We start from the raw sequence: 14,428 nt of genomic DNA, 5'->3' as shown, positions 1-14,428 counted from the left end.
ACTAAGACCTATCGTTAGCACCATAGATGCCCCATGGTATAAGCTAGCCAAATACTTAGCAAAAATACTTAGCAACCAAAAGTAGAGGAAGCCCAATCGTATGTAAAGAACTCGCAACATTTCCTACGTATCATAAAGGACATATGGGTCAAGTGGGAGGACATCCTCGTTAGCTTTGACGTCACCTCACCCTTCACGAATGTACCTGGAGAAGAGGCTGTCAAACTAATAGAAGAAAAGTTCGACAAGAGCATCGCTTCTCTGGCATCAATTTGCCTGCACAGCACATTCTTCCAATGGAGAAGCAATTTTTATGAACGAGTTTGAGGCGCGGCGATGGGATCTCCCATCTCTCCAGTGGTCGCGAATATTTATATGGAGCACTTGGAAACAGTGGCACTCAAAAATGCAGAGCATAAGCCCAAAATTTGGCTACGGTTCGTAGACGACACTTTTATCACTTGGACGCATGGTCGACAGAAGTTAGAATGTTTCGAATATTTAAATACCCTTAGCAACCATATTAAATTCACTATGGAAATAAATAGAAGAATCAGGAAAACTGCCACTCCTCGACGTCTTGGTGGAGAAGAATTAGTTAGATAGGTTCAAAGATACTTTAAAAGATGAGGTTAATGTGAATCTCCCTCCAGAATAAAAAAGAATATTGTCCAATTTCCCTTAATTCAAGTTACTCATAGTTAATGGAAGCCTAGGCCACGCCGTGTATAGAAAACCAACGTCAACAAATTGGTATCTCCATGGCAATTCTCATCACCACCCTGCTCAATCAAACGCTGTGATGACCTCACTAATTGAGCATTCGATCCGGCTGAGTGACCCGAAGAATCAATCTTCAGAAACTAGGAAGCTGAAGTCCATCCTACGTCTTAATGGTTACGACAATGGGGCTATATCCCACAACTTTAAAAAGATTACCAGCAAGTCAGCAGGAACACATCCAAAGAGAAGACATCGTTAGCAAAAAGAAAGCCTTCCTCCCGTACGTGAAAGGAACAACAGATAAGATCTGCAATATCCTTTGGAAGTTCGACATAGAGGCAATTCTTAAATCACACACCCAAGTACGACACCTCTTGGGAAATGTTAAGGACAGGACGCCACTTCAATTGGAAGGAGTGTACGAAATCCTCTGTGGAACTTGCCATAAGAAATACATCGGGGAAAAGGGGCGAACAGTCAAAACTCAACTAGAAGAGCATAAGCGGGCTATTCGACTGGGTTACTCTACGAAGTCAGCCGTAGCGGAGCACGAATCCGAGGGACACGCGATTGATTTAGAAAAATCTAGAATCATTGTGATGATGAAACATTTCAAAACCTGACTCATCTGCAAAGCCATAAAGATAAAGAAAAAAATTATAATAGAGATACCGGATTGAGAATTAGTAATATTTACATACTTGGAACCCAGTCATCCACAACATTTCTTCATCTTCCCCCTCCTGTCCTCATTCCTCACCCCCTCCACCCACCTGAAATAAATAAGGCAGCAGAACCAAACTCCAGCACCATTCCCTTGAAGAAGTGGCCGGCAGTCGGTCACGAAACGTCAGGGCAATTCCGATACATCACGCGGCATACACCCAAATGTCTCTTTAATCAGGTTGTAAGATATTCTAAGGGGTGCTGAAATACGGCCCACTGCATCAAGTATTAGTTCAAAGCATGCCAATCTACTGGTAATACTCTGTATTACATCGATATTGCCAAATATACATCCTGTACCTAATTAAAAAAGAAATAAAAATTGGCAAATACACTCTTAGCACAAAAAAAAATAATTTTCCTTATGCTTTAAATTGTAAATGTCTTAAAAATGTCATAATGAGGGAGAAATGGAAAATTGGGATGATCCGTAGTACCTATGTATTTCAAAATTAGGAACAACGTGGTACACAAAATCTCACATGGAGAATAGCGACCGGGGTAGTTCTGCTCATGAGCTGACTTTTTAGTCTGCATGCAGGATGGACCTTTTTGTCCAGTAGCTGTGGGATTGGCATGTGGAGGAATTAGCTTATATGGCACCATGGCATCTGGTTGCTGGCACTGAGGTTCTTTATTGGGAGGTTGAGATGGCCCATGTATTGGTGTCACGAAGAATGTGTTGTGCATGACATGCATCCCATCAGGACTCTTCATTACAACTGCTTTCCCATATTTTGAGAGCACCTGGAAAGGACTGAGGAAAATATTTATGGAAAACTTGTCTACCCTGGCCCTGATAGACTTCTTGCTGCACCGGCATAGGTTTTTTTACGTTTGCCTTTTTTCATCACTTGATCCAAAAGGTATACAGGTCTGAGTATTCTAATGTGTCTCAATCTGACCTGATCATAAACATAAAGTTTGCTTTCCATTATCTCATATGTTCCTAACTCATCAGGCCATTTATCGGACAGGATGGATTCCTTCAACCTACTTATCATGGTATAAGAAGTTACTTTACTTATCATGATATCAGTAGCGGATGCCACTGGGTGTCTCCCAATGCCATCTCTTTCTCAATTACTGCCCTAAATGTCGACCACCAGGTATGGAGATCTCCATCACCGTGGGATGTATTTTACCAATTTTCAAACAATCAGGGTTACACATCTGCGGTATTGGTTTTCCCTGCTTGGTACTTAATGACAAAATCAAAAGACAAGCCTCAAAACCTACCTTTCAGTACGTGCACATTGTGAAGACCTTTTAGAAAATACGAACTTCAACAATTTATTAGTGATGGTGAGAATAAATGGTGGCCCTCACTAAGGGGTAACATTTAAATCTATCACATTCAAACAATAGCCCCTTCTTTCTCCATCCGTCTTTATCTGGTTTCAGCTTCAGTCAATGCCCTATTTGCATATTAAATAAGACACATTTCACCTTGCTGCTGCTACAACAGTAGAGCTCCCAAAGCACAGGCGTCCAGTGACTATAAATATGAGCTTAGCGAGATAGAAGTACCCATGGGTACAATACTGGGTAGCTGGTAATGTCCTTCAAATTGTCCAGTTCCCCTTGATGCTCGCTGCTCCTCACAAAATGTCTCGCCCTTCAGTGTAACCCTCAATGGGTGGGTGATTGTCGAATAGTTATAAATGAACTTTCCAAATCTTCCTAATCAGTCATAACAAGCTTACTAATTCAGTTTTTGAAGTAGGAATAACGGGCAATTTAACTACGGTTGTCTATTGGTTGAATCCCTTCCTTCGAAAATATGTTTCTTCTGAGTTTTGGATGTATTGCACTTGTACTAGTTCAGAGTAAGTCCATTTTTTTCCAAAACTTTGAGGAGTGCCTGTAGAAGCCTGTCTTTTTGTTTCCACCCCACACCAGGTAATGATCAGAGTAATTTATTACTTCCTCGCATGGAGAAATCACTCTTTTTTATCTCTCTTTGGAATCACTCGAATGTGCTATCAAGTCTTAAGAGCAGCCTTTTGATTCTCGTGCTACCCTTACGAGTGATGAAGATGTAGTGTTCCCTATCAAAAATGTCTACTATTTCTTTATCAGGCTTTTCATAATCACAGTTCACCCCCTTAGCCCTCCACCTCTCCTCCATGGACGTTGAAACTTCATCGACTGCAAATTCATTGTACGCATCCATTCCACACACACACACACACCATGGCTCAAGTCGCATATGCACAAAAAATGAATTGCCTGTTTATCCATGTCTCAAATGTAAGAGTAAGACTCAATGCGGTGCTTAAATAAGAGATTGTATGTATACATTGCTCAATGGTGGTCAGCGTGCTACTGCCTCCCCTGTGCAGCCAGTCCATCAAGCCTTTACTCTGAGTATGTATTCTCTCAGATGCTCTCCATATTACATCAATATTCGATTCAGTTAAAACAAGCAGCTCACTGAAATGACTTTGAGTATATTCAAGCTTTCTGCTCACCTTATGTTTCAAATGTTTGCACTCGTATAATCATGCTATGACAAATGCTGGTGAACACAAAAAGAATTTGGGTTAAAATAGGTAGCAGTAAAATAAATAGGGTTCATCTAATGGAAAAGGTATTCAAATAAATATATAAACTTCAAAATTATATAAACTTCATGGGGACAGTTGAGAAGAACTATTTGCTTTACACATATGCCTAGAGTATAACTTTGATAATTATTGCCCTAAATATAATTTTCTCAGCAGATTATATTGCACTCAACCATTCCTGCAAGACGGTGCCAGTGGTTAGCTTTTACGTGTGCAAAATGCAATCCATTTCACATGTTGTACATGTATTCCTAAAGTTAACTGTACATCAAGTAAACGTATGATAGTGTGAAGGCTGGGAAATTAAGAGGAACTGTATCGCAATAAGTTGATATTTTAACCCTTTTAGTGCCAGGGGGCCGATCCATCGGCCCCCTGGCACTAAAATGCGAAGAGTGCCAAGGGCCGATCTATCAGCCGGGCTTATTTTGCATTGATGCCTTTTATTTTTTGAGCTCTTGATTTGTCTCTATTTTTTATTATCTATCATGCTTTAACATACCCGTAAGTATTGAGAGTCAATGAAAAAAAAATTAGTTTCAGAAAATGCATATTAGGCATTATATAATTTTTTTATTGCAAACCTACAAATCAGCCACAAAAGACCTGGCATTCTTCAGCAAACCAGGAAAAATGGGCTGGCTGTAAAAGGTTTAAGTCGGCATTGGTATTGCAGGCAAAATGGAAAATTGCACCAAAGCGCATCCTGCACCACATACGTATAGTGCATTTGCTCAGCCTTTACCTACGTCGCATATGGCAGGAGTGTGGGTTGTGGTGGCTGGGTGTCTTGGTCTTTGATTGCCATCATATTTATTAAGGTTTTCATTTATTTATTTTTGACAATGTTTTAATACACTATAAATATGGATAAAATTTTGACTTTACTGTGCTCAAAATTAGCATTTATAATCAAAGAACTTTGCAGTAAGTTGAGTTATGTTAACAATCTTGATTGGAATGAACTGCAGTGGATGCGCTTATGAGTTTTATTAATTCCTTGTATGTATGTACTTATTTATCCACTTTCTTCCTTTTCCGAAAGAGACAAACGGAGGCGGCCACATTGGAATTGATAGTTACTGAAACACAAGTAAATATGACTGCATAATCTGGAAAATTGCTATTAAGTAACAATGTTATAATTATTATTGAAGTTCTATTTTACAGCATGTAAACCCGCGGCTTAGAGAGTTTTTAAAATTTGATATTGTCCAGAAAAACTCACCGGCTCGTTGGAATAAACAGCTTACTGTGACACTCTCGGAAGCATGAAATACTTGTACTTTGAGTAGTCGATTTTAAAATTTTCAGTAGCTTAATTCCCCATTCATGTTCTTGTATTTTTAATTCATATAGCGGCAAGGTCTTACAATCTTGAACATATTTTTCTAAGAGCTGCGTAAATTTATCGTCTTCTTCGGAATTTACACAAACCATCGCATTGCTCAAATGAAGTTACTTATGCTCGCGTATTTCACGTCAAATACGGAGTATATCCAGTTTGATTTTGAATGACGCTCATATTTTTCTCGCTGAGTGTGTATTTACCGTTTTCTGTTGAATTTTTAATTAGCCATTGTTACCCTCAAATGAATTAATGCGTGCGTATTTCACGGGTAACGAGTGTGTCCGGTACATATTTTGATTTCAAATGAAGGCGCGCACCAGGCCGCCCGCCTTGAATTCCCGCCAAGTGTATTTTGAATTAAGTGGAAATTTCTTTATGTATGTTTTTTTCTATGAGTAGGGGATGTTGTTGGCGTCTAAGGCTCGGTGGAAAATACTTATTTATAAACTTCATCCATTGTTCTGGATGTTATTTATCCAAAATCATCTGCTTTTCTTCTGCCTTGCGTCAACAGTCATCTTAGTTAATATAAAGCCATTTAGAGGACTCTGCTCGATAGTTGCACTGTGCTGCGACCTACCAGGATGCCGCACAAGTTTACCGTGGCTTTGCAATCTGGTGCCCATCATTTCGTCGAGGGAAGGAGTGCGCAGAGCGCTAGGGGGCGGAGAAAGGATTAGGGTGAGGAAGGAGGAGGGTTACTTCAAGCGCCAGTGCTGGAGGAGAGAGGGAAGAGGAGACAGAGGGGAAGGGCGTGGGAGTGTTACTCGCTGCACCGGCTCGAATCAACAAATAGAAAAAATCTACTCCCGGTAAGTGACATTTATTTATATTCCACTTTTCGTTTACTAGACGCGGATTTTATGGCGTAAGAATTCAATTTCGGTCACCATGGATTTTGGCCCTGCATCAATGTGTTCGCTGAAGGTAGGGGTTACTGGGGGCTTTCACAAATCCTCCGCCGCTCCGTGACTAGCCGTGAACCCCGTGAACAACCTTGCGTTCGCTTGTATCCGCTTATTGCACGGGTGATCGGCGCGCGTCTTGTACTTCAATCATGCATTAGCCTAAATTTTTTACAATATTTTTGTATGACAATCTGGTTGGTGATGTAAAGAAGTTGTGTTCTTAGTTTGTTCGGTGGATAATCGCTGTGCTGCAAGACATCGGCGCGATAGATGATTAATAGGTATGCGTATTTATTTTTAACTATGTACTTTTATCACTTTCTTCAGATAAGAGGGTCGCTAAATGGTAACTTCCATTCTAGTTAGTGAGGTCGTATGCTTAATTTCATCATTGTCTCAGATCATGGTGCCGTGAAATTCTTGTCAGCCAAATATTACCTCTCTCTTTATAATTTAAGGAATGGTCTCAACTGATTTCATATTTATTTATAAAGCCTTAATTCCACTATCATTTTTTTCGATCTCTATTTAATGGCAAGGGCTCATTGTAACCCTATGACCTTCGTGCTATCCTAACATGAATTGTTTTTCACTTTAATGAAGTTGTGTCGTTTTACCACCTTTCATTTAAAGTATACTTTTAATCGTGCGATAAAAGCATGAAATCATTCACAGGACATCTTAATTGTGGTAAATGGAATCTGAAGCTATTTTTCACTGTCATTGAAATCCTTGGGATAAAATAGCCATGGCCTACAGGGTGGAAAAATAATTTAGTGATTCAGACTAAAAATATTATGTGATACATACTTGTGCATTGTACTGCGAAGATATCCCTTTACCACAAATTTTCGTCCCAACCCTTGTCGAGGCCCAATTGTCTTTTGTCCACCTTTTTTTTAATGTCTAATTTATTTCACTGGAGAGCGTGGTAGCCTACTGGATGGAGCACTTGGTTTCCAACGGAAGGGTCCTGGGTTCCAATCTCGGCTAAAGTCTTCGGAAACCCCTCGTAAAATTGTATGTGTGCAAGGTGGCCCAGGGAAAGGAACTGCCCCCCTACCCTGAATGTGATATGTTCACACGTCTGTGGCGTGAGCTTTACCCTTACCTATCAAAAAATCAACTTTCGGGTTAAATCAAGGTGTGAGTGCCATCGTTTGTAATTCTAAAATTAAGAATCCTACAAAATATTCCCTTGACTGCTGCTATTTCCCTATTTCGATGTCCCTTCCGCTTACGAGACGTATTTGTATGCCACCACGTCTTCCGTACCACCACCTTTTTATTCTTTTAATACCTTATGTTGGATCTTTTATGCACTCACGCACGCCGAGAGCGGACTACTTGTACCATAACTACAGCTGTGATGCATATCCATATGCAGGCATACCCTTTGGCAAAGAGGTTTCCTCGCCTTCGGTCACCCAAGGCTACGCAATAATCCCTGGTTTCCTGCCCTCCCCCTGATCCTAGCTCCTGGTATTTGGCTTTCACAACCCTTAAGGTGGCCTGTACTCCTCCTGAACTATCCTTGAAGTATTGTCATCTGTTAGCCTGCTACCTTCTCCTCGTACTATGCTATCCAGTTCATATTTATCTCGAAATCTCTGCCATGTAGTACATTCATGCCATTAAGTAGCTACGTGAGTAATAATCGAAATAGTGAGATTATGCATATGGCACTGAAAAAGAATTATTGACGCCACGGATTTCGATCGATAAAGTCACTGCCGTATTATACGATTGATGATGCCATTCATGACCAGGGGTGCCGACTTACAAAAAATATTGGGGGGCCCAAACCGGAGACCTTACCCCGGTAAATTTTATAAGTGTGAATTTTAAGTTTTTTAAGCATTTTAGAAGAGTCAAATGATCAACATTAGAACCCTGATCACTCGAATCTCGATATCTGGACACCCCGGGGAAAATTGACATGCCTGACACATTTTTTCCTCACATCTGTAATGAATTTTTGGGGGGGCTCGGGCCCCCTCAGGCCCCATGGAGTCGGCGCCACTGTTCATGATACCATTCTTTTTGTCAGGTAAGTAAGCGAAATCGAAAGAGTACCCTGTTAGCAACCTCAATGGTGTTTGACTGGGGGCGACTTCTTCCGGAACCCAGCATGTAATACGCCAATTACGAAATTCATGACCACCAAAATATATTTAATTATAAAAAAGTGTGTACTAATGCAGTGGCGGATCTATAGTGGGGTGGCATAAGGGGGCTATAGGACGCCTAATTTACACTAGATAGAATGCTAATTTTTGTTCGGATCCGCAATACTTCTGGGAGTTTACTCCATGCTTAGTCCCCTTGTGCCTATCCTGGATCCGCTAAGTAGTACTGAACGTATGTGTAGCTGGTGTGAGCTCCCACCAAGCATGAATCGATCTTCGACTTATCCTCTTTATCCTTGGGAAAATCCTCATGCCATCCTATTTCTTCACATCTACACCGTCTAGAGCTCGTCCTTTTGAGTCTTATAATAGTGATCTGAGAAACTCTCAATCGCTTGAAAGTCTCTTGTTTTTGAGCACCCGTCAGCCTAATTGGATATACCGTCATATTTTTCCATCAGTCCATTCCATTGACATTGACGTGCTTCCTGCTCTTGTGCCGGTAAAGGTAAAATTTCGGTAATCTTGGGTCATTTTTCCGAAAATTACTATTTTGTGTATCATAGAGGAATCTTAACTCAATTTAGCATGAGTGCTGGTTATGGATTAGACTTCCCAGAGGAGTATGGGTTGAGGATAGTGTGCACTCGATTCAGGGCGTTCCGAAGCGGACAACGGGAACTCTGCTAGGGTAAGAGAGAAAGAGCCCCAAGGAGAACACTGTCCTGCCACGAAAGTTCTCTGCATGTTGATGCATAGAAAAAAATGCATAATTATATGATTCATGAGCATACACTTTAAGGTATCGCAGCACCTATTTTCCATCTACAATTACCATCGCATTTTCTTTATATTTTAATTTAAACTTTTAAAGTATAAAATGTAATCGAGTGCGCTTATTTAAAATTACTTATCCTCACCTTGCATCGATCTTGTTCCTCTAAAATATTTTCGCTAATGATATGATGTATGAAGTACTGATTCTCATCGGTGAAAAGTGGGATGTGCTTGTCATCCAAAAAGTTTCTGAATACGTCAGGCGTAATGTGGTGTGGCTGATTTGTGCATTCTGTGGGCATTTATTTAACTGTTACGTAATAGTTATCGATTGTTTCTCCGTGATCATTTCCCTCGTATCTAAGTTTGCTCAATTGTAGAGGATTTAAATTGAAGTTAAATGGAAGAAGGCGCCCTCATTCTTCCTTGGTACTTGAATTTTATAACACATTTTAATTTAAACATAATGAGCCATTCAATCGCGTCGCGTAAAGCTCAGCAGAGCTGATTTTTTACCTGCCTCCGGGGGGTGGCTTGACACTGATCGGAATCATTCCGATCATTTTACCTTCCGAACGGTTAATACCGATTGGTTAGCCACGAGATCGGAATTTGTTGTTTGAAAAGTTTCATTCCGACGACGATATGATCCGTAGTAGAAATGTGCTAATCTATGCGCTTTTCTTTGCAGTGAGTCGTCGAAGTGAAAATTTTGCAAGCCAAAAGTTCCGATCTCTTTGCAGCCAATCGTAATCTACTTTCAGGATGAAAACCGTTCGGAATTATTCCGATCATGGTCAAGCGCATCCCCCCTGAGGAAGTTTCGGAGAGTTGGTTATGGTTTCTTGAAGCAATTTTAGAGAGGGCCTCCTCATTGCCGCACTAGATTAATTGATTGTCTGTTCGGAAGTAGTTTACTTTTCGCCGAAGTCAATCATAGAAATGTCCGAGCATAGGGAAAGTGTTCGTATTGGCATTTAAACTGGCGGCCAGGTTTTCTTGGTAAGTTTTCTGTTTATTGCATATCACCCGCAGTGAGATGTGTGCGCTCGATCTTCTTTTTCAAGGACGCGCGCGTCCTCACCATTCTTCCTCCTGCGATTTTTCACTATCTTTTAAGGCAGAAGCCGGCGCGCCAGCTTTGTTGCCCAGTGGCGCATGATCAGGAATTAAAACCCTGCCTTAGAAATACTCGGAGTTACGAACGTAATGCCTCCCAATGTAACCTTCCTTTCAGCAGTTTACAGCTTTATTTTCCCTGTTGATTTTTGGTGACGAATTTTTCTCGTGAAAGTCTCTGCTCATCTAAAACGTACGCCCTTCAATGAAGAATTTTCATCATTCGAACCAGAAACTGGGAAATTTATGTTGAAAGGTAAATATCAGATGTTGATATCGATAATAAATTGGAATTGAGAATCCCTTGGCTGTTATTTGAAGGACTGTTTCTGACGTACTGGAAAGAATACTCTGTCATTGTGGAAGGTTACTTGGGATTTCCACCGGGTCAGGTTCTCCAACTCCATCTCGGCCGACGTCAGGGCATGCCCTGATGACGATGGACAACTCGTTCATCGAAAACCCCCCAAGGAATCCCGAATAACCTTCCACAATTCCATACGCCGGGAAAGCCTGCGACCATTCTTCATATCGGTCAGTTAACGTGTAATGTAAAATATTCAAACTTAATGTATAATTAAAATGGTATCCTCTTGATGGATTACCCTTTGTGTTCCATTCGCATTTTTTAAGTCGCGGCACGTCGCGTCGTTGCGTTTTTCATCGTTTCCAGCGAAATCGGTATGGCGGCTTGAGTACTCTTGACTACCTCTTTCAAAGATTAAAAAATATATCCCAATAGTTAGCATTTATGAGACCAAGGTGTTGTGTTCCGAGATCTGTATTTACTTATTTATTTGCATTACATCCAGAAACAGTACAGAAGACCCTTCTACCCGAAGGTTGGTGTGAATAGTCGAGAAAAGACTTCTAATCCTCCGGATTATTAATTCGACGCAATCAAAGTGGGCATTGCGTTCATTGCGGCGCGATGGTAATTTTTATGGGGTGTACAAAGACTTCACCCCGGTTTTCAACTCAAAACTGGGTTACCAAACAATCTACTGGACCATCATGCTCCAAAATGTCGTATTTTTTATGCCTTTGAAATTTCACAGGTCATGCTGCTCGATCTTTGCCTTTTGCTATTTTAAACTTGCTATTTCATTGACTACGCTACCCGATATCTTTAATTCCCTATTTCGTGGGAAACTTTTCAATGAATGTGTTGACACGCGAGACAACTTGGGCAGTTCTTTTCAGTGTCACCTGTGTCTCACGATCGATTGTATTTATTTCGTATTTCCGCCATGCGAACCTTTCTTTGATGCCTGATTCGCAGTTTTTATTAAGCGGTTGGCCGATGTAATACAGAACAGTGGCTGGAGGAGATTACTGGCCAGTGATAAAAATTTAAAAGTATTATTATATTTAAAAAATACTAAATAATAGAAATGGAGCAATGTTTGCCAAACTTATTTTATTCGGCATACACAATTCTTAAAACGTTGTAATTTTCGTTATTAAATTGCTTGCGATAAACATAACCCATAACAATCGGACCCGATGAATAATATTACTGATTATCAAATACACGTAAAAAAATCTCAGCCACTAAATAATATTACTAATTGTCACCCTATATCAGCCCATTAAAAAATCGTAAACGGGCCGAAGAAGTTATTATCTCATTGCGCCGGAAAATGGTGTCGGAAAAGTACAGCCTATAGGTAGGCATTTGTTCAAGGTGGGGAAAATACTTCAAATTAAAGTCTTAAAAAGTTTACATTCAGTCCTTAGCTAACTGAACTTCTCAGCAGTTCTCTCTTGTGCAATGTACTATGTTGGTTTGAAGATGTCGTTAAATAAATGTTTCGGATGGAATCGTAAATAATTTTTTGGGTCATTTGTGTACCTATATACTTCCTGGCGATCTAAATTAATCGAAACACGCTCAGCAAGCAACTATATAAAAATTGTCGCCATGCTACTATATTCCGATATTCACATATTGTGTATTCTCTAGAATATTTCGCTGTATATATCACATTCACATTCGCGAGATATTAGTTGATATTAGCAAGATATCAGTCGGTTTTCACAATATTCTTGGTTGTTATTACTGCTTATTTTACTTTATATTCATTACTCCTGAAAGCGTATATTTCCGAATACATTTACATTACTAGACGTAAAACTTTGTTTTTAAGCAAATGGTTGGTATTTTTAATTAGTAAATTTGAATACCCTCATTTTGATAACAATTTTCTACGTAAAAGCTCTTTGCTATGTTTGAAGTCTTCTGGGACTGGGACCATCAATACGACCTCCGTAAACAACCGCGATGTTTGAGAATACTTGGCATTGTCGCACGGCTTTGCGCGTCATTATCATCGCACGGCTTTGCGCGTAATTATCATCGCACGCGTGCATCACGTTCCCCTTACCGGGCCCTTAATCCCACTTCACCCTTTCCTTAGAGTAGCCGATGCCACTTACGTGTACCCGTGCCCTTCGGGAGCTGCCGCGTACCCTTGAGTAAGGTTGGGAGCATTAACATGGGCGAAGATCATAATATAGACTGAAAGCACTGCATATTCGAATGAGGCTTGTTCACAGATGATATGATAAATTTTCTATGCATTCCGTCGCACTATTGGACAGGGGCGCGGCGACTTGGGATAAGGGAAATCCCCCTCCCCCCCACAGGCGCAACCGGCAATTGAAGAGGTCTCATTTTTCAATGGCCACTGGCTAATTTTCATATTTCTTCCTCGCTGAGACATTTTTAAGTACTTTTAAGAGGAAGACGAAGGGAATCAAATGCCAGGCGATAAGGATTAAATTGCCCCTCTTCCTTAGAGCTAAAAGGGTCCAGTTTCATTAGCTAAAATAATGGAATTGATGGCTATCTTCGCGTGGAAGAATAAATACAGGCTTTTATTTCCTTCGATTCAGCATTTGAGTTGTATTTTTCTTTATTGGTTACCTGGTAGTTCCTTTGTTCGATGTTAACCTTCCTATGAAATGTTTTTTTATTAAGTCTTGAGTTTCTAATGGAGCGATAAATGCTTGGTGTGAGATAACACCGTCCAAATTCGTTTGCCCGTGTTAAGGGATTTTTTTAATTACAACAATGAACTCTGCCATATTTCGTGTTGGTACTCACCCCGTGCCTAACACCCTTAGCTTGCTCGCGGAGTGATATCATGTTCTAGTGGTATATCTGACTCTCCCTCTGTCCTCCTCCAGCTTCGCTCCCGCTCTTGTCGCCGGCGTACGCGCTTTTGAGCGTGGGTGCGGCGTGAGGAGGTCGCCATGGAAACGCGACCACGGCGCCTCTGTTTTCTCTCTCCTCCCTCTGGTGGACGTGTTGTGAGAGGATCGTCCTTCCTTCCCCTCCTCTCCCTTGTTTACAAACAAATGTTCGCTGGGAAATTCCCCCTCGACCGAGAAAATCGAGAGCATTTTCTGGGTCTCGCGACCTGCGGTCACGCGTCCGCGGCGTCCCAGCACATTCACCGTTTCGTACTGAGGCTCGGCCATAGACTTCGGATTCTTTAAAAAACCCTTGCATCTATCTAGCAGGTGTATCCTTCGCGCATTTGAAGCATATATATATATCTGAATGCCGTCGAGGAGGTTCAATGAAGGAGTGGGAGATATCCTCGTGGAAGAGGAGTTTCGCACTTGATTTTTTTCCCGGCCGTGTGCCATCCAGGAAATTTGGAGTATTGCAGTTGCGCGGCTGCTTTATTGTGGATGAGGTTTGAGCAAATTGTCAGTTGTCAGTCCGATCGTCGGTTCGCGGTATTTTTTTTCTGCTTCATCTCTCTTCCTTTGGTCTTCAATGAGGCTGATGTTGACCATGGGCGCTGGAAGGGGATGATATTGATTTTTCAATGCGTGACCCATGAAATTTATAGGAAATGATTTTAGTGACTGCGTTTGTAATTTGAATGGGAACGGATTAATCATGAAATGAAAAAATTACAGATATTAACTACTATGAAATACCCCTTTCCACAAAATTTCGACTTTTTGCTGTTCAAACAAAATCTGAATCGAACACGTAAAGTTATCTGAAACCCCCAAGGTCGGAACTTAAGGCAGATCCGGACAATTTCTCTAGCGACACCAATTATGTTGACACTCTTCTTAATTTTATTTACCGACTATTTATCT

General features: G+C 40.8%; 1 protein-coding gene across 1 annotated transcript in view; it reads left to right on the top strand.

Annotated features, from left to right (window-relative positions):
- Nucleotides 1–5,252: 5,252 nt before the first annotated feature.
- The window catches only part of LOC124157834, a 60,591-nt gene continuing 51,415 nt past the window's right edge, over nucleotides 5,253–14,428 (top strand). Inside the window, exon 1 of the mRNA XM_046533266.1 lies at nucleotides 5,253–6,182. Coding sequence (XP_046389222.1) covers nucleotides 5,773–6,182 — 410 coding nt within the window. The 5' untranslated portion in view covers nucleotides 5,253–5,772. The remainder of the gene's footprint in view (nucleotides 6,183–14,428) is intronic.

This window comes from Ischnura elegans, chromosome 1, assembly GCF_921293095.1.
Source record: "Ischnura elegans chromosome 1, ioIscEleg1.1, whole genome shotgun sequence".
In the NCBI taxonomy this organism is placed as follows: Eukaryota; Metazoa; Arthropoda; class Insecta; order Odonata; family Coenagrionidae; genus Ischnura; species Ischnura elegans.
Note: the sequence above shows the minus strand (reverse complement) of the source record. Positions and strands in the feature narration are given on the sequence as shown.